At 35.1% G+C, this 21,381-nt stretch overlaps 2 protein-coding genes across 4 annotated transcripts; one reads left to right on the top strand and one right to left on the bottom strand.

The window, feature by feature from the left end:
• Positions 1-998: 998 nt before the first annotated feature.
• LOC149005906 (putative disease resistance protein At1g50180) lies at positions 999-5,858 on the bottom strand. 3 transcript variants are annotated; one of them, XM_089168562.1, is made up of 4 exons: positions 5,695-5,858; positions 1,853-4,872; positions 1,660-1,721; positions 999-1,580 (listed from the first exon to the last, which is right to left on the bottom strand). In XM_089168562.1, the coding sequence occupies exon 2, from the start codon at positions 4,725-4,727 to the stop codon at positions 1,857-1,859; it is 2,871 nt and encodes a 956-aa protein (XP_089024688.1). In that variant the 5' UTR covers positions 4,728-4,872; positions 5,695-5,858; the 3' UTR covers positions 999-1,580; positions 1,660-1,721; positions 1,853-1,856. The 3 variants fall into 3 exon arrangements, with proteins under 3 accessions (XP_089024688.1, XP_089024686.1, XP_089024689.1); XM_089168560.1 differs by having other exon boundaries at positions 1,660-1,716; XM_089168563.1 differs by having other exon boundaries at positions 1,660-1,716; positions 1,853-4,862.
• Positions 5,859-16,115: 10,257 nt separating this feature from the next.
• On the top strand, positions 16,116-21,165 carry LOC149005905 (putative disease resistance protein At5g47280). The gene is given in 6 exon segments (XM_089168455.1): positions 16,116-17,288; positions 17,740-18,194; positions 18,565-18,917; positions 19,318-19,520; positions 19,620-20,419; positions 20,422-21,165. Coding segments are annotated over 6 exon segments (2,832 nt in total). The 5' UTR covers positions 16,116-16,312; the 3' UTR covers positions 20,467-21,165.
• The last annotated feature ends 216 nt before the right edge of the window (positions 21,166-21,381 follow it).

Here is a 21,381-nt window from a genome sequence, read left to right as displayed (position 1 = left end):
CTCATCACTTTATAGTAGATTTTGATGACTTCTCCCAGTTGGGTGGAGTTGAAATTTGACCTATGGGACATATCTGCAGTCTTCTAGCACATAAACTCTGTTTTCTTTTCCATTGTTGAGGAATGAACAATAATAAAATTAATCTCTTTAAATTCTTTTTGTGTTTTGAAGCCTGTGAATAGAACCAATATTGTCTCTTACCCATTTTTGTAGCTCGGGTTTGCAAGGTTATAGATACATAGACCTACTAAGGCTCTTTTTGGTATCAAATTCTCATGCTCTAGTACAAGAATTCAATATAGGTCAAGAATGAAAAATGGTTTGGTGAATTTTGTCAAAAATAAATTATGGAATGAAAAATAAATTTGATATATCAAAGTAAAAAATTGTTAGAAAATGATAGCAAACAAGTGAGAAAAGAGAAAAGAAAAAAAGTATGACTTTTTATAAAAGAATATGTATTGACTATTTTTTTCTCATCTTAACTATAAACTATTAAGTAAACCTTTGCATAAATGAAGAGAATGAAATTCTCACCATAATCGTAATAGACAAAAAGGCTATTATGTATTTTAGAGGCTTTTCTATTATTTTAAATAAAAATAAAACTGAAAATAGATTCCAAACAATTGAAAATAATAAAATATTCTCATAATTGAGAATGATAATTGACACAAAAAAGAGCCTAAGTTGCTGCTAGAAAGGAGAAGCAAATAGAGACTCTTAGGGCTATCCTTGGTATAGAAAGAGGTGGTGATGGATCCAAAATTCAAGCACAAAAATAGGAAAAAGGAACCTAGATTGGAGACTGAAAGGAGTTACGATGAGAGCACAAGAAGACCCCTCCAAAAGACAATAAATCAGCAGGATAGACATACAATTGGAAGGGGGATACAATTTGAAGAAGATTCTAAAGCTATCAAGATGCACCAAAGAATGGTGAAAAACTCAATGGAAATGGAAATGGAAATGGAAAGCATGTAGAAGGGGGAGATCAATTGGATGAGTTAATGCATAGAGAGAAATGGGAAAGCAAAAGAAGAGATTATGATAGTCTATTCTGATCCAGAAAGTAGGGAAAATCATGGGAATAGGATAGAACGCCAACATTTGAAACATACCAACCGAAGTGAGCTTAAAAGTGAATCTGATATTAAGAAAAAAAGGTAAAAACAAGACAATTGAATTAGTTAGAAAAAGAAAAAAGAATTAGATAGAAAAAGGAAATGTTCCTCTTTGGTTTCAATGCGCAATCTTTCTCTCTCTAAACCAATACCAAGGGTCTGAAGATGCATATAATCCTACTACATGTAAACCAATTGATGACTAGTATGTTTAAGATTAATAGCTAAGAACCAATGAAAATAAATAGAAGCAAAAGTCAATGTAAAATCATTGAATTGACATGCTAATTAACGGTCATTGTGATACAACAGACATGGATGAAAGGGAAAGAGATTATTATTACAAATAATACTGGACGTTTGAATGAGGCTGTGCCTTATTTTGAGGGTTCTACAGTCAAAGGGAAAAAAATTTCAAATTCTTTGCCAAATTTGAAGTTGGAAGTTCATTAATTCCTGCATAAATTTAGTACAAAAACTATGTTACTAACATTGGAAATTTCATAAACAATGAGAGAAATGAAAAACAAATTACCTCCATTCCTTAGTAGATGCTGCATGCCTCTTAAAGTAATTCTCCACCTAGCAACACCTAAGCTTTTACAGAAAAATGACATATTAAAAACGTTTCACAAATGATTTTTCCCACACAAATGAAGAGAAAAGTAGAATGGAGAGGTGAAGGGAAAATCATGAAAAAAAGAAAAAGAAAAAAGAAAACAACTCACCATATCATTGTAGTATAGTCCCTTTGCAGATTGAGCTAGCAATAATCTCAATGTTTACATCTTTGTATTTCGGCTTCATGCATTTTTCAACACTAACTGAGAATTCTCCTGGCATGTCAACTAATTTGAGCTTCTGAAGTTTGGTGATGACTCGATCAAATCCATCTGGCAACTTCTTTAGGTTATCCAAACTTTTAAGGTTTAGAACCTTGAGATTTGACAATGATCCGTCCTTCACAGTCCATCCTTCCAAGTCAGATAACAATTCTATATCTAGGTTTGTAAGCTTGGGAAATCCATCCTTAGGAAAAACCATATGGTCTCCCACCAGAGAACTAGCTCGCAGATGAAGAAATTGTAAATTTTCCAATTTTCCTAGGGTTCTCATAAAGTCACCATCCTGCTTTAACTCCGTGTTGGATAACTCCAATTCAATAAGATTTGGTGGAAATGGCGGAAAAAATTTGGGAACATTTGGTAGCTCTTCCATAGCTCTTGATTCTACGGACCGTTTTTCTGTAACTCTTGGCTCTTCTGGTAGTTCTGTTACAACTCCTGATAATCGCATTTTGTAGAGGTGAATATGTTGTGAAAGTGGACTTCTGAATTGTAGCTTTCCTTTGTCCCACTCAATCTCCAACTCCCTCAGGTAAATAAATTTCAGAATTGATTCAGTTAATATTTCTCCATAAAGTTCTATGTTCACTCCATTGATGTTTAGCTTTCTAAGATCCACCAATCGAGAAAAGCCCTTGTTGATCCAATTGTATTCTCTTGTAGATAGCGTTTGAAGATTTGTTAATCGCCCAATTTGTGGAGAGCCACAACAATTAAAGTTCTTGCAGGTCATCCCTGGATTGCAACAAAAATCGTCGCAAATTATCTCTGGATCACAACAACAAACATTGTTCCAAATCTTCCCCAGAAGATCACAACAAGATAGTTCTCCAGTAGAATCAGTAGAAGGTAATTCAAGATTAGCATAAAAATGTCTCAACTCTTCCAATTCCCATATCGACCAAGGTATGCCAATGATTTGAGTTTCAGAGATATCAAGAGTTTGTAGATTTTGGAGCTTACGTATTGAAGATGGAAGTCTCTTAACTTGAGTTTTACGTAGATTCAAGTACTTAAGGAGAACAAGTTTTCCTATTGAATAAGGTATGCTTTGAATATCTGCGGCCCCTTGTAGATCCAACACCCTGAGATGCGTGAAGTCTTTGTAGAAAGAAGTTTGCTCCAATACTTTATTGCTCAAATTAGTGAAGCACAAAATGGAACGGGGATTATTTAAAGATGAACTATCTGGCATTGCAGTACCTTCAGACTCTGCATCTTCACCAGTTGAATAAATGCCAAGTCTACGTGACATGATGCAACGGTTAGCCAAACGTCTATTCCCCACAATCTCAAGAAATTTGTCATGGCGCCCTTTAGAGATTGCAAATTCTCTCCACAGATCATGGATGCGACAAGTTGCAAGACTTCCATTGGCTCTCCTTTTGTCTACTTGAATCACGTTCCTCTGAATTAAATCTTCTAGGCAATCCTCTGCTACATCCTCCATTGATTCTTCTCCTCTCTCTTGGATGAAACCTTCAGCAATCCATAATTGAATCAATGTTTCACAATTAATTGGACAATCTTCAGGAAAAAGCCCAAAATAGAGAAAACAAGGCTTTAAGTGATTAGGTAGATTTTCATAACTCAGATCTAATACCTCAAAGCATTCTGTTGATCCTTGTAGTAGTTGCCACCTTGCACTTTTTACTACTTTAGTCCATACATCAATTGTTCTTTGCTTTGTTGATAAGAGTCCACCCAATACAACAATAGCAAGAGGTAAACGGTTGCACTTGTCTACAATTTGCTTCGCTAATTTTTCCAGTTCTTTTGGGAAGTCTTGATCATGGAAAACCTTCCATCTCAGGAGATTTAAACTATCCTTCTCCTCTAATTCTTTTATCTTGTGGATAATTGAGTTGGAACGTTTGGCTACAGAATCAAAGCGAGAAGTAATCAGAACTTTGCTTTTTTTCCTGTCCGGATTAATTTCTAGGAGGACGTCTTTGTATATTGAATCCCAATCATTTTCTCTCCATACATCATCGAACACCACCAATAATTTTCCAAAATCTGTCTTCTTGGAATTTTGTTCCATGATACTTTGCAAGAGACGTTGTGATTCAAATTCTTGGGAAACATATACCCAAGCACACGAATCAAATTTATTTCTGTTTTCTTTGTAGACCTTGGAAGCAAGGGTTGACTTACCTGTACCAGCCATTCCAACAATTGAAACAACATGGAGGTTTGAAGGATCATCTCCTTGCTGTTCCATCCACAACATCCCTTTCACCTCTTCTAGTTGATCTTCGAAGCCGAACATGACTTCTTCCTCCATAGATGGAGCCTTACTCCTATTGAATGTCACAATATCTTTCCCCAGAGAATCTTTTTCGTTTAGTTTATCAATGGCATACCTTGATTTGTAAGCTGAGATGTTGGCAATCCTTGAGTTGATGCTGCTGATCTGGTTCCCCAAATTGTGAAGAGCAACAGGAGGGCCTGGACAAATGAGCCATTTGGGCATGAATCTTACCCAACTTCTTTCCCTTAGCCGCTTCACCTTATGGATAAAGATGTCAAGAACATCTTCAGCATCATAAGAAAGGTCTCTAATCTGGCTCACCCATACGTCCACTCTCTCGTACTTACTTCGTTGAACTGCAGCATCCCTTAGAAAGGAACTGATCCATTGAAGCTCATCACGAAGGGACACAACCTGTCCTTCTACCCCCTGAAGAAACTTGTATTCTTCTACTGTTATAACAGCTAGTTTCTTCGCGAAAGACATAATCGTGCCCTCAGCCATATCTCTTTGGTCTGATGGAGGACAAGCTGGCTAGCAATGTAGTGAAAGCACTGTTGCAGGACCATTAAAACTTAGACTAGAGTTGTATGGGAGAAACCAGTAGTGTGTTGTTCTGTGCTCTCACTGTGCTTCTCTCTGCAACGGCCTAGTATAAGCATAAATTGAATCACATTTTTCTGTTTCCCTTAAAAAAAAAAAAAAAAAACCAAAACCACAATGGTTTGACATAATAAATATTAGATTAAAATATTAAGTTTTGATTTTTATTCTACCAAAAGAAGTGCAGTTCCAACTTCCAACTTCCAATGCTTTACACTTTACCTGTCCCCTCACCTCTTCTCCGGTAGAATCCAGTGTTCAACTCAAATTGTACCCGAGAAGCACAAATTAAAGGATTTCAAACTGTAGAGGAAAGCAGGAGAAATGTGTATATGGAAGATGATCAATTAATCAAATGGAAAATTAACCTCCGTTCTGGTTTTTAATTTATTCCTATTCATTTATTTAATTACCTTTTTAATTAGGTGAACAATAATAGTGAACAACTAAAGTTAGAAGCCAATCTACAGACAATAAAACCAAATATGATCTAGTAAAAATATAAGAGTATATTCAGACCAAAATGAGAGATGCATGAAAAACCCAAAACTTCAATGAACATAAAGAGATGCTAAATTTGGTAAGATGAAGATCCACTTTCATTCGCATCATATGAGAGAACGGTTCCTTGGTATGAAATATTAAGTTCAAATAATCATGTTGACCAAATAATAGTTCAAATAATCATTAAAGTCTACAGCAACAGAAACAAAGTCCCAACTTCAGCTTCAAGGACCATATAATAACCAGAAAATAACTTTAAGCACTTGTGCGTCCTAATGATAGATGGATAGAGATAATCGCTATAGATGAAAGAGACTAATTAACAGAGAGTGGTGAATCTGAATTAGACGAGAGAAAGACTTACTTAAGCAGATGTGGTGGAGCTCACCAATTGTCTTGACTCCCATGGGTCTTCTTCATTTTCTCTGACTTCTCTAATCAACCTCTGCGAGATTTTCCATACTCTCGCTTGAAGGCTCTTTCCTGGTTACTAGCTAGCTATTTGGTTGATCAGCAGTTTCATCTGTTTCAGAAATTGTTTATAGGATATTGACGTGGAATCCAAATTAAGTTAAAATACTTGGTTTTATATTTGAATTAAATTACTAAAATTTACTGGTATGACTAATTGTCTTCTCTTGTGGTTAGTGTCCCAAGAATCTTGAGTCCAGTAATTTGTATAAGGAGGACCGTTGTGAATTTTTGAAATATTATATTGCATCATTAATTGTCTCTTGTAGTTAATGTCCCAATAAGAATCTTGAGTTGAGCAATTTGTATAAGACAGCCATTGTGAATTTGTCTTTTTGTGTGGAAACATATAAAAAGGGACTTTAATGTTCCACCATGAGAGTGAATCCAACCACAATGGGCGGCGAATATGGTGGGGGGCCCGGCTATTTGGGGGATCCCAGGTGACTGATTACTTTTTACTTATTTTCTTTTGAAAAGGTGTCCCTTAATAGGAAAAATAATATTAATTTCACTTTTTGGTTAAACAAAATAGAAAAAATTATAAATTGTACACACTCAAAATTATAATTTGCATACTTCTAATATTCCATCTAAGATTCTGTTAAGTCATGAATAAAGTGTTATTACCCTCATTAGAGTCAATGACATAACTACCCTCTTTTAAACTCTCATACTCAAATTATTGTAGTATAGTCCCTTTGCAGATCGACCTAGCCAATAATCTCATTGTTTACATCTTTGTATTTCGACTTCATGCATTTTTCAACACTAAGAATTTCTCATGGCATGGCAACTAATTTGAGCTTCTGAAGTTTGGGAATGACTTGGTCAAATCCTTCTAACAACCTCTTTAGGTTATCCAAACTTTTAAGGTTTAGAACCTTGAGATTTGGCAATGATTTGTCCTTCACAGTCCATCCTTTCAAATAAGAAAACAATTCTATATCTAGGATTGTAATCTTGGGAAACTCATCTTTAGGAAAAAACATATGGTCTCCCAACGGAGAACTCGCTCGCAACTGAAGAAATTGTAAGTTTTCCAATTTTGCTAGGGTTCTCATAAAGTCACCATCCTGCTTTAACTTCGTGTTGGATAGCTCCAACTCAATAAGATTCGGTGGAAATGATAGAAAAACTTGGGAACATTTGGTAGCTCTTCCATAGCTCCTGATTCTATGGACAGTTCTTTTATAACTCCTGATTCTTTTGGTAGTTCTGTCACTACTCCTAATAATCACATTTTTTAGAGGTAAATATGTTTAAAAAGTGAACTCTGAATTGTAGTTTCTGTTATCCCACTCAATCTCCAACTCTCTCAGGTAAATAAATCAGAGTCTTTCCTACACAAACAAAAGATGTTATAACATTAGTATTAGAGCATTTCCTGCAAAACTAGAATTGATTGTTCGTTTTATTTTAAATATCCTAATATTGGTATCAGAGCCTTTCCTGCAAAAATAGAATTGATTCTAGTAGTTCTGTCACAATTCTTGATAATCGCATTCTGTAGAGGTGAATATGTTGAGAAAATGGACTCTGAATTGTAGTTTCCGTTGTCCCACTCAATCTCCAACTCTCTCAGATAAATAAATTTCACAATTGATTCAGTTAATATTTCTCCATAAAGTTATATGCTCACTCCATTGATGTTTAGCTTTCTATGATCCACCAATCAAGAAAAACCTTTGCTAATCCAATTGTATTCTCTTGTAGATAGTATGTGAAGATTTGTTAATCGTCCGATTTGTGGTGAGCCACAACAAAAAAAATTCTTGCAAATCATCCCCGTAAGATCACAACAAAAATCGTTGCAAATTATCTCTAAATCACAATAACAAATATTGTTTTAAATCATCCCCAAAAGATCACAACAAGATATTGCTCTAGTAGAATTAGTACAAGGTAATTCAAGATTAGCATAAAAATGTCTCAACTCTTCCAATTCCCATACTAACCAAGGTATGCCACTAATTTAAGTTTTAGACATATCAAGAGTTTGTAGATATTAGAGCTTACGTATTGAAGATGTAAGTTTCTTAAATCGAATTTTACGTAGATTCAAGTACTTAAAGAGAACAAGTATTCCTATTTCATCAGGTATGCTTTGAATATTTGCAACCCCTTGTAGATCCAACACTCTGAGACGCATAAAGTCTTTATAGAAAGAAGTCTGCTCTAATAGTTTTATTGCTCAAATTAGTGAAACACAAAATTGAATGGGGATTATTTAAAGATGAGCTATTTGGCATTGTAGTACCTTCAGACTTTACATCTTCACAAGTTGAATAAATCCCAAGTCAACATGACATGATGCAACGGTTAGCCAAACGTTTATTCCCCACAATCTTAAGAAATTTGTCATGGTGTCCTTTAGAGATTGCAAATTCACTCTAGAGATAATGGATGCGACAAGTTCCAAGACTTCTATTGGCTCTCCTTTTGTCTACCTGGATCACGTTTCTCTAATTTAAATCTTCAAGGCAATCATCTACAATATCTTCCATTGATTTTTCTCCTCTTATTTGGATGAATCTCAGTAATCCATAATTGAATCAAGGTTTCACAATTGATTGACAATGTTCAGGAAAAAACCTAAAATGGAAAAAGTAAGGCTTTAAGTGATTAGGTAGATTTTCATAACTCAAATTTAATACCTCAAAGCATTCTGTGGATCTTTGTATTAGCTGCCACCTTGCATTTTTTACTACTTTAGTCCATACATCAATTGTTCTTTGCTTTGTTGACAAGAGTCCGATCAATACAGGAAAAGTAAAAGGATTAGAGTCTTTCTGCACAAACAAAAGATGTTCTAACATTAGTATCGAAGCATTTCTTGCAAAATCTAGAATCGATTGTTCGTTTTATTCTAAATGTCATTGCATTGGTATCAGAGCCTTTCCTACAAAACTAGAATCGATTCTAATAATTCTGTCACGATTCCTGATAATCGCACTCTGTAGAGGGAATATATTGAGAAAATGGACTCTAAATTGTAGTTTCTGTTGTCCCACTCAATCTCCAACTCTCTCAAGTAAATAAATTTCTATAATTGATTCAGTTAATATTTCTTCATAAAGTTCTATGCTCACTCCATTGATGTTTAGTTTTTTATGATCCACCAATCGAGAAAACCCCTTGCTTATTTAATTGTATTCTCTTGTAGATAGCGTTTGAAGATTTGTTAATCGCCCGATTTGTGGAGAGCCACAACAACAAAAATTCTTGCAAGTCATCCCCGTAAACAACAAACATTGTTACAAATCATCCCAGAAGATCACAACAAGATATTGCTTTAGTAATTGCTCTAGTAGAATCAGTAGAAGGTAATTCAAGATTAGCATACAAGATATTGTTCTAGTAGAATCAGGAGAAGGTTTAAAGATTAGCATAAAAATGTCTCAACTCTTCCAATTCCCATACTAACCAAGGTATGCCCATTAATTTGAGTTTTAGACATAACAAGAGTTTGTAGATTTTGGAACTTACGTATTGAAGATGGAAGTCTCTTAATTCGAGTTTTACGTAGATTCAAGTACTTAAGGAGAACAAATTTTCATATTTAATTAGGTATGTTCTAAATATTTGTAGTCTTTTGTAGATCCAACACTCTGAGACGCATAAATTCTTTATAGAAATAAGTCTGTTCCAATAGTTTATTGCTCAAATTAGTGAAACACAAAATGGAATGTGTATTATTTAAAGGTGTGTTATTTGGCATTGCAATACTTTCAGACTCTACATCTTCACAAATTGACTAATGCTAAGTCTACGTGACATGATGCAATGGTTAGCCAAACGATTGTTCCCCACAATCTTAAGAAATTTGTCATGGCGTCCTTTAGAGATTGCAAATTTCTTACGCATATCATGGATGCAACAAGTTGCAAGACTTCTATTGGCTCTCCTTTTGTCTACGTGGATCACGTTCGTCTGAATTAAATCTTCGCGACAATCCTCGACAACATCCTCCATTGATTCTTCTCCTCTCTCACTCTTAGATGAACCCTCAGCAATCCATAATTGAATTAAGGTTTCACAATTGATTGGACAATCTTCAGGAAAAATCCCAAAATAGAGAAAATAAGGTTTTAAGTGATTAAGATAGGTTTTCATAATTCAAATATAATATTTCAAAGCATTTTGTGGATCCTTGTAATAGCTATCACCTTGTATTTTTACTACTTTAATCCATACATCAATTGTTCTTTGCTTTGTTGACAAGAACCTGCTCAATACGGCAAAAGTAAGAGAATCAAAGTCTTTCCTGCACAAACAATAGATGTTCTAACATTAGTATCAGAACATTTCTTGCAAAACTAGAATCGATTGTTTGTTTTGTTCTAGATGTCTTAACATTGGTATCAGAGCCTTTTCTACAAAACTAGAATCGATTCTAGTAATTCTGTCACAATTCCTAATAATCGCATTCTGTAGTGATGAATATGTTGAGAAAGTGGACTATGAATTGTAGTTTTCGTTGTCCCACTCATTCTCTAACTCTCTCAAGTAAATAAATTTTAGAATTGATTTAGTTAAATTTCAGAATCTTTAACTCAATCTCTAACTCTCTCATGTAAATAAAAATTTTCCCATTTCTTGTTAGAAATGACATTTTCTTTAAATATCTAACAAGATTTGTTTTTGAGGAAAATTGGTGACTCTTTCCCCGTGTAGTTCAATAGAGGAGACGAATGAAATAGGATCTTCAGGTTCTAAAAGATGTGAGAGAGCAAAGTTCTAGATCCTCTGTTCGTGAAGAAATTTTCTTCTTATATTGTTGTTTGCTTGGAGTTGATTGTTGTTAGATAGGGATGACATTTATACCCATTATTTCATCTTTGGGGCGGGAGGGGAAGAGTGAAATTTCACATAAAATGAGGGAGAAAAAGTTAGGTTGAAATGGTTAAGTGTTTGAAAAAATTTAAGCTATAAGATTAGAATGAGGTAAAATCTAATGGCAATTAGGAAAAAATTGGGGGAGAGGGTCGGAACTATACGTTAAAATTCTTCATGCTCTGGCCCTCTCCCTCTTGACCTCTTTCCATTTATAGCCAATGGCGGGGGGGAGAGTTGAGTCCAGTTAGGATGCAATGGTTAAGTATTTGACAAAGTTAGCCATAAGATCAGAATATGACATGGGTTGACCATCTAAAAACTACAGAGGAAACTGGAAAGCCTTTAATTACCAATCAAATAAAAATCGTTCGTGAACCTAGGTAATGTCAATCTACATTGAATCTCTTTTCATCCATACCACTTTCATTGGCTATAAATCTAGGATCCATGCCCACTCAATTTTTTTGATTAAACAAAGAGCATTAAACAATAATGTACAAAATTCAATACATCAACCATGAAATTATTGAGATTAAATTTATTGGTCAAGATTAACCATATCACTAGTTAAACATGAAATTATTAGAACCCAGTTATAGGTTCCACTTCAAATTTTCATATTCAACTCAAAGCGTAGCTTTGAATGCCCAGGTCACAAAATTTGACAATGATATAGTAAGTTTAGATGTCTACAAGAAGTTTCAAGGTATTTGATCCTTTGGCAATAAAATGGTTATTTTCTTGGATTTTAATCTATCAATCACTTAAATGAGTCAGAACATAATTCATAAAATGGGTAAGCTTTTTGAAGGGTACATCCGATGAAAAGAGAAATAGAAGGGAATCAACTCTACTATACAATCAGATTTGGGACAATCAAAATAAGCTCACACACCTCATGTAGGTGTTAGCTAGATAATCCGTTAAACAATCTATACTAAATATTTGAATGTTCAATAATTTCAAGTTCTCAACTCTGCTTCCATTCTTTTGAAACCACCAAGCTAAACCCTAGCAAATCAAAGATCTACTTCAATATATACACTGCAGTTTGAAGCATACCAATGGATGCTGCACTAAAATTTCATGCTGTCCGATATCAACAATGTACAATCTGGACTCTAAAAAAAAGGGAGAAGTAGAGACTACTACTTAGGAAAGCAATTTAAAGGACAAACAAAGCATCTTCAGTTATAGAGTGCAAAAGAGTGCAAAAATATCAATTAGCTGAAACAAATATAAAATTGCATCTCCCTAACTAATACCAACTATACTAGTATGCCTACTACAAATAGTCAATTATATAGTATAGTAGCTATTTTGTATGAAAATCAGTAAGAGGAAATCTCAATAGAACAATGGTTGAAAAACAAAGTGGTTACTATATCAAGACTCTTAGATCAAATAGACTAGGCATAGTATATTTCATCTCTATTGATCACTGGTAAAGATATTACTGTACTGGTGTAAGATATCATTGAATGTAAGTTGTTCATCCTAGGACCAATATTCCCCATCTGATAACCGAAGCTTTAGGATTCTATTTTAGGTCGGGGCTTTGCAAAGTAATAGCTTGCAAAATGTTGGTGTTACGATAAGTACATTGTAACCATAGGGTTCTCTGCCTTTTGAACCCATAGTTCCTCTTCCCTTTGGACACCTCATGATCTAATAGTGCTTGCTTCTCATCTTCTCTCTTTAAAGTCCAATCGGTAAGAAAATCCCGATCTTGTTAATGAGTCTGGTTGTGTTTTTTAACTATTCTTACATCTTTAATAGTTTGTAAAAGCACTAATCGAAGCGTAAAAGAGCACGTTAAAAAATTCATAGACTCTTTTTTGCAACCAAAGCCTTTCAAGACTATTTTTCGAAATAAACCAAATCTTCAATCATTGATGTGTAGGCTCTAGAAAAATAGTTTGACACGTTTACTGTTAATAGTTAGTCACTGCAGGGTTGGTAGAGTGGTAAGATCCACTTCTCAAGATAAACCTCTTGCGAACAACAAAGCTCCCTCTGAGAATATAATCAAAGTATGTGCAAGCTGGCCTTGATAAACCTCAGACAAAATAATACGAGGAAGTCTTATCATGTTTTGACCTTTCTGACATTATCATCAGCGTTTGATCCAAACAACAATTTCAAGTCGATTGTAGATGAGGCCCATGCCAGGATTTATTTAGCAGATGAGAATGAATTAGGTGAACTTACTAATAAATCATCGGGGCGAGCTACCAGACAACAACACAAGTTGGTCAATATATTTAATTATGAAATGAAAGCACTAAGAAGCTCACTATTTGTCCTATTCCTGCGGATCTTCATTGTCACTAATCAACCTTTGGCGGAGTGTCCAAGCTCCCAGTTGAAGACTTTTTTCTTGATTACCATCTAGCTTTCATATGGTTGATCAATACTTTACATCTGTTTTGGGGAATTGATTAGAATGTTAACATGCTTATGATGTTAAATTATAATTAGTAGTTGATTTGATTTTTAAAGTAAAATATTAAAAACTAATAGTTTATTATATTGCATGATTAATTGTATTATCTTGTAGTTAGTACCAAAAAAATCTTGAGTTGAGCAAATTGTGGAAGAGAATCATCGTGAAATTTTAGATTATCAAAGATTATTGGATTACTATATTGCATGATTAATTAATTGTCTTCACTTGTAATTAGTGTTCCAAGATTTCGAGTCAAGTAATTAATTTGTGGAAGACAACTATTGAGAATTTGTCTTTTTGTGTGGAAACATAAATAAAGGGACTTCCCTATTCCACCATGACTTGCGGGTGTGGTTGGATTCACATCCTTTGTAATTCTTGTAAGTAGGGTGTAGGACTGTGACACGTCCCATCTAATTATTAGAGGTTCAAACCCAGTATTATGAAAACATTGATCTCCTACAATTTCTCTCCTATTTTCATCTAATTAAAAATAAAATTTAAGAAAACCCTACAATGTCTCCCAAATTCTAAATTCTTTAGCTTTTTTTTTCTTCTTCACAGCGGGTTATCAGACTAGGAGAGAGGAGATTATTAATGGCAAACTCTATTTTCATACGTTAAGACAAGGTCATTCACATTTTTAATGGCTGAATTGAAGGAAAATAAAGAAAGGAATTAAAGAATATATATGAGAATATAATGATTGATTTGAATAAAGCAGAGGAAAGAGATTGTGGAAAAAGAAAGTGATAGTGGAAATGAAGAGTGAAAATAAGGAAGAAACTATAGGAGAAAGATCAATGATTTTTTTAATATTGAGTTTTGATTATGATTATTGGATAACTAGTTGCTACATGTCACAATCCTAAACCCAATTGCAGTGAATTGTTGGGAGACAAATTGTGGATGTGGATACGGTGGTGGTGGGAATAAGTGGAGAAAATTTAAAGGGCGATTTTAAAAAAAATACCAAATCTTGGGTAACTCAATCAATAGATTATTATATTGCATGATTAATTGTCTTCTCTTGTAGTTAGTGCCCGAAAAATCTTGAGTTGAGCAATTTGTGGAAGAGAATGGATTACTATATTGCATGATTAATTAATTGTCTTCTCTTGTAATTAATGTTCAAAGATTTCGAGTTAAGTAATTAGTTTGTGGAAGACGACTATTGTGAATTTGTCTTTTTGTGTGAAAACATAAACAAAGGGACTTCCCTATTCCACCATGTGAGTCTGAATCTGTCCCATGGCTTGTGGATGTGGTCAGATTCACATTCTTTGTAATTCCTGTAAGTAGGGTGTAGGACTAAAACATGAAACATCTAATTATCCAAGGATTAAAACCCATATTATGAAAACATTGATCTCTTACAGTTTCTCTCCTATTTTCTCTTTTAATATAAATTGAAATTTAAAAAACCCTATAATTTCTCCCAAATTTTAATTTCTTTTGCTTTTTCTTCACAATGGGTTATCAGACTAGGAGAGAGGAGACTTATTAATGGCAAACTCTATTTTTATACGTTAAGACAAGGTCATTCACATTATTAATGTCTGAATTGAAGAAAAAGAATGAAAGGAATTGAAGAATATAATGGCTGATTTGAAGAAAGCTGAGGAAAGAGATTGTGGAAAGAGAAATTAATGGCCAAAATGAAAAGTGAAAATAGGAGAAACTGTTGGAGTTGTTTTCCTAATATTGAGTTTTAACTATGATTATCTGATAACTAGTTGCCACATGTCACAATCCTAAACCCTAATTGCAGGTAATTGTTAGGAGACAAATCTTGGGTAACTGATATTTTCTTCCAGTGTTACATGACTTAATATGAAGCTTTTCCTCTAGTCATTTGAAATTGATAGAAACCATCGCTATTATATATTGAGGATTTGAAAATGATTAAAAAAAAGAAAGAAATGATAATCATATCTGTTATGATGAGGATGGAGTAACTTTAAGTAGGTTCAAAATTCAAACTAATTTGAATCAGTCAATGCTATCTTATTTAACAGTTTATTCATGTAGAAATGACAAAGAACAAGACCAAACAGAAGATTTGATAGTAAATGAAATAACTTTGTCACTCAAAAGTTTCTTAAAAAACAACAATATTCAGTTGCTTTCCAAAAGACGCATAAAACATGGTTTTATAGTGCCAAGAAACCCTAAAACGAAAATAGAGAAAACAAAAATGCCACTAAAAATAGTAAAACGCTCTCAAAACAATCCCGAAATGCGAAAAAAATGACTTTCATCACCGCAAAGCAGTGTGGCCTTCTCACGAGCTCGTTTAAGATCAACATGACGGATTTCAGCCCTCCGAGACCCCAAGATACCTCATGGGCCACCCCATATGCATCATTTCTCACTATGCACACTTGAAAGCATGCACAACTTATTTAAAATCCATCAACTTCCTTCTTTACAATACTTCAATCCTTTGATCTCCGGAAAGATTATTTAGGAATGCATGAGATGATCCTTAGAAAGGAGCACCATAATGTTATTTTTGCATTGATTGTCATCTTGACACTGAGAAGATGAATCATAACCTGTTTGATGCCCCTTGGTCTCTGCAAGCATTCCAGATCATTAGCCCTCATTGTCTATTCTGGTTGGATTCTTAAGTGGGATAATAGCACTAACGTGATCACCAATATTGAGGAGCGGCGAAGACTACACCTATCATGATGTACTACTTTATGTATATGTGCATTATCTGAGTCTGATGGGATTGAGGGATGTAAGTGAGAATGCTCAAACCATGACAAACATAAGGACTAGTGTCTTAAATGTCTTACATGTTAGTATGCCTAAGAGTTGCTAAATCCTTATGTGAAGAAATCTTGCTAGAAATGAAAAGCACCCCAAGAGAACTCCAATCTTTCTAATTAGATATACTCGCAAAGCATCTATAGGGAATATTATTCAGAACTAGCCAAATCTTCAATCTATAATAGTTTAACGATTAGCTCCATTGTTAATAATACAAGGAAGTTTCGTCATGTTCGGTTCTTGTCTAACCTTTCCATTAGCCTTTACTCCAAGAAGCAATTCACAAGTCAATGAATGAAAGTCAGTCAATCAATATAGTTAATTCTTCTCTGAAACCACTGGGAAGCATGTATCCTGGCAAGGTAGGGAAAGAGAGGTATCCTACCTTGAAATTGCTGAGGAGAGAGCAGGAGTGCTGCTGCCGGAAAGTAGAGAAACAGCCATGGCAAATGCGAATGATGCAAGCTTGCGTGACACAGCTAGAGAGCTGCGTCATAGAGCTCAAGAGCTTTTGCTTGAACTACTAGATGTGAAGGTTAAGCCCGAGAATTTTCGCAAAGAACTTAACCAACTCCAAGAAACTCTGGACTTAAGTAAACATGTGTTAACAAATTTGAGGATATGTGGTCGAAAGCAAGAGGAGCTCAGGGACTTCACTCAGAAATTGAGGGAAGGAAAACAGGACGTGAAGAATTGCTACGAGTTCCAGTATTGGAACAGCACCATTCTGAAGGATCGTTACTCAAGCAAGCTCATCCTTTTGAAGAATGATGTTGTCCAGTTCTGCCAAAAGGAAAAAATGAAACAGGATATGGCGAACGGCATCATCTTTCGAGCCACAGCTGTAGAGCTTTTGCTTGTGGTATTAAAAATGAAAGTGAAGGCAGAACATTTCAGGGAAGATCTGAAACTGCTTCAACGTACTTTGGAATTAGTGGTTCCTCAGTTTCAGGATTTTAAGGTACCTGATTCAGAGTCAAACTATGGTAGGGTAAAGGAGCTGAAGAGATTCGTCGCGAAGCTTGAGAAAGGAAAAGAGATTGTTCATAAGTGTTGCCAGGTTCCTTTCTGGAACTTTTTGCTGAGGAATCAGTACAACACTGTGATCATCACTGTGCAGGATGCTATTCGTAAATTTTACGAGCAAGAGATTCAAGCCGGAACCCAGCCGCTTGATATCCTACCATTGATTCGTAGGGATAGAAAACCGACTTTGCGTGTGAGTTCTGCTGTCAACAATGATGAATTGTTTGCTGTTCCTCAGCTCCCACAAGGTGTTGTTGGAATTGGTGTGTCTCTTGGAGAATTGAAAATCCAATTGCTGAAAGAAGATGTGACTGTGCTTCAACTATGTGCTCCTGTAGGATGTGGCAAGTCCATGTTAGCTACCATGCTTTGTCATGACAAAGAAGTTAAAGGTACCAAAACAAGCCCTCAAATCTTTCTTAACTTCAAATTTTGCCTATGTTAATATCTTTTAGAACAAATTCTGGGAAAGTCACTTGAGGTGGTGTGAGCATCAAACCTTATTTATTGTCTTTATTTTTCATTTTTCACTCTTTTTTACTTGGAGAACTTCTTTGGAGTGCCTCATTTGGCCATCTTAAAGGTGAAAGTAAATGTAATGGTAGATTTCGCAGTTAGCTTGTCATTGTGGTCAACTAAAAGATTCAGGTACTATGGCGAAGGCGATACTTGGTGAGGCTGGCCCATATGCACCTATGTTCTTCTAACATTTTCTTAATCCTTTCGAATGATAAAATCTCAAAATCATATGCTGCATTATAGGAAGAAAGGGTTTGTGCATATTTTTTTAGAACTGAATTCCTTATTTTCTTTTCAAGACAATGCTTTATCTGTATGGTGCAGACATATTCAAGGATAAAATATTCTTTGTATCTGTTTCAAAGACACCCACCACCTCAAGAGCGTATCCAGTGCCAGAGGCTTCTCTCACCTTGAACATCCTAGAAGGACTTCTTCAAGAGATCGGTAGTGAAGTGCCTCCCTCTTATTTGAGCGAAGAAAGAACAAGCAAGCAATTTCAATTCCTCATGAAAGAAAGAAAGTCAGAGCCGCTATTATTGGTTCTGGATAATGTTTGTGACAAATCAATCATTGAAAAGCTTTTCTTCCTAACAAAAGGATATAAGATGCTGATTACATCAAGACAAACATCCTACACAGATTCTTTAGAGCATCATTCTCAGTATCTCCTGAACACACTCAATCATCAAGATTCCATGGCGCTCTTTCGTCGAACTGCACTATCTCAAGATGGGAATGAGGACGGTTATAAACCAGAGGAGGGAATTCTAAATGAGGTACATTTTGTATCTTCCAATATTACTTGTTTTCATAACTGTGCATCCAAGTTTAGATTTCTATATCCATATACAGCGCACAATTACTGAAATTGTTAGCTATATAAAATCACAAAAGACCAAAATCAATATCTAAAATGTGTCAATTCTAGAATGAGTTTGGCATGTGAGCTTCAATCTAGTAGAGCAAATTTTCAATTTGGGGTCTGATAAGTTTTACTCTTTCCTACATATTCACTGTTACGGCCACATCCAAAGTAGGTAAGAAGGTTAGCATTTTAATTTGTTTAGACAAATTCTTATGCTAGGGTGCATTCTTCCAATTCTGTCTAACCTATGACTAATTCTATCCAATGCTGTTAAACTGCAGATAGTAAAACACTGCGATGGTTTCCCACTTGCTATTATCTTGATTGCCAAATCATTGTACAGGCAGCCTGTAGAGATATGGAAAAACATGGCAAGAAAATTGTTGGAAGGTTCCTCCATTCTTGAATTTCATGAGAAACTACGAGAATATTGTGCAAGTAACTTGGTTCCTTTGGATGATAAACTTCGAGAGTGCTTTCTGGACTTGAGTTCCTTTCCAAAAGACAGAAGGATCCGTGCCTCTGCTCTAATTGATATTTGGTGTGAGCTCTATGACCTAGAAAAAGAAGATGATGCATTTGTCAATCTTCTCAAAATTGCCTCTCAGAGTGTTGTTAAATTGGTTGGAAGCAGGTATCTACTTGTATTTGTTCTCCAGCATTGAAATTGATTTTTTTCCTCTGGCTTAGTTGATTACAGAGAAATTCTTAATCTTGTTTCTCTATATAAAGCTCTATCAAGGATAGACTGATGTTATGTTCTATTGATTTCTTAGATTGAGATGGTAAAATGCAGCAACAATGCAACAAACGCTTGTAGTCCCCATGCAAAACCGCCATCAGATCAAATTCAGCGTTTAAGTTCTAAACCTAATTGAGTCTCAACCACTGAACCCCTCATAAATGAAACTCGTACTGCCTTGGTGGTCTCTCAGTTTATATGATTATAATCTTCAAAAAATGGAATTGATAGTGTTTACAAGACTAGCCAACTTGTATATATAATCTATAAACACTAAATTCATTCTCACCAGGGAAATTGCAAAGGAGGTTAATGCTAGCTTCATCAATAAGCTTTTTGTTACCCAATATGGTCTATTTAGAGACCTGGCTATCTACCAGAGCCGGCAAGACAGAAAAAGAGTTATCATGGATACAACAAAGAAAACCCTTCCAGAGAGCTGGAAAGAGCAAGAGAAGCACTATGTGGATGCCCATCTTGTTTCTCTCAGCACAGGTTTCCTCTAGTAACCCTAGCACGCTAAATTGTTGTATTACTTTTGTTTTTACTTTTTCCTTCTTCTCTGCATCATGAAAGATTGACTGAATTTTTCAGGTGAAATGAGTCTGGAAAGTTGGTATGACTTGCAACTTCCTGAAACTGAGGTGCTGATTTTGAACTTATCTGCAAATAACTATGCCTTACCCCCATTTTTGCAAAATATGAGGAAGCTAAAGGTTCTTATCATCGTAAACTCTGGATCAACCAATGCCAACCTAACCAATTTGAAGACACTCACTGAATTGGACAACTTAAGGAGGATTAGGTTAGAGAAAGCCTTGATTCCTTCCTTTCATGAAATATCATTGCTGAGAAATTTGCGGAAGGTATCCTTAGTTATGTGTATTTTTGATGAAGCTTGGAAGAAATGCACCACCAGCATCTCTACCGTGTTACCTAATCTTGTTGAGATTGACATAAGTTACTGCCATGACCTGGTTGAATTGTCTGATTGGATTTGTAATATCATCAGTTTGCAGACGCTCAGTGTTACTTATTGTGACAACTTCTCCGCGCTACCTGAGAGAATTGGATCGATAACAAACTTAGATTTGTTAAGGCTGCATGCATGTACTGGATTGCAGTCCTTACCAGAATCAATAAAAGAACTCCAGAAGCTGAGGTTCCTTGATATATCTGATTGTCAAGACTTAAGAATGTTGCCTAGCGGAATGGGTGAGTTAAGTAGTTTGAAAAAGCTTGACATGAGTGGTTGCATTGAATTGTGGAAATTGCCATTTTCAGCTGAGACTGTTATTTATTTAGAGGAGGTGATATGTGACAAAGACAATGCTCATCTTTGGGAATCTCTGTCATCTAATCTAAAAATAACTGTTTTGCATAAAAGCAATGTTGATTGGTGGATTGGTTAGGGTTTATCTACGACAACCAATTTCACTGAATTTTCATTTCAGGGGCAACCAGAGGATATGGTTACAAGGAAATGGGTTGCTGTCTCTCTTCTTCCAATGTTGTATTTTCCTTTATTGCGTTATTTATATCTACCTACTTTGTTTCAAGCAGCAAAATAGAATGTGTTCAGCATCACTGTTTAGTTGCGAAAAGTTTCAGTTTATGTTCAGTTCATGTGAGTGGATCAGGTTATGCAGTAGTGTAGTTTCAAGTTTGATGTTTGATGTTGTATAATTTTCTTCAGCAACCTGCATGTAAGTTTTATTGAAAAATAAATCAAATTCTTATTCAATATTCCATTTTTATAATAAGCTTGTTTATTTTTATATATCGTATATATGCTACATTAATACTGAACTCATACAGAGAAACTTAGAAAAACGACAAAAAAAAGTTCTGACCATTCTTTTTCTCCCTTATTCTCTTTCGCACTCCCACACCTGCTAATTAATGATGATAAATTTCAAGAAACTAACCCTTTGTGTCTCCTGCTTTCCTTCTCTTTTACTCTTGCAACCGCCCTTTCATCTTTTGGGAAGTAATATATTATTGAACTGCTATGTACGAATCCGATCTTTTATTTAGTTCGCCCACTTTTTCTAATTCAATACTGAATTCAAAAGTAAAACAAAAACAACAACCCAGAACCACAACTAGGAACACAGAAAAAAAAAACCAAACAAATAAGACTTCTTCTAACAAAACTCATTTTTTATTGAAACTATTTCAAACTGCTTAGCTCAGTGCCGTCTACTCATCATTCTCGCGTTGGCAACAGTGTATTTGGACAAGTAAAAGATACTGAGGTCCTTAGATGGGCAGAAGAGGGAGGAATGAACAGCTGCTACTCAGGAAGATGGAGACAAAGAAAGAAGGAAAAATATTGTCTAGTTTAGGGATTTCA

The sequence above is a fragment of the Hakea prostrata genome, chromosome 9 (genome assembly GCF_041222555.1).
Source record: "Hakea prostrata isolate BN-2017 chromosome 9, UWA_Hpros_2, whole genome shotgun sequence".
In the NCBI taxonomy this organism is placed as follows: domain Eukaryota; kingdom Viridiplantae; phylum Streptophyta; class Magnoliopsida; order Proteales; family Proteaceae; genus Hakea; species Hakea prostrata.
Note: the sequence above shows the minus strand (reverse complement) of the source record. Positions and strands in the feature narration are given on the sequence as shown.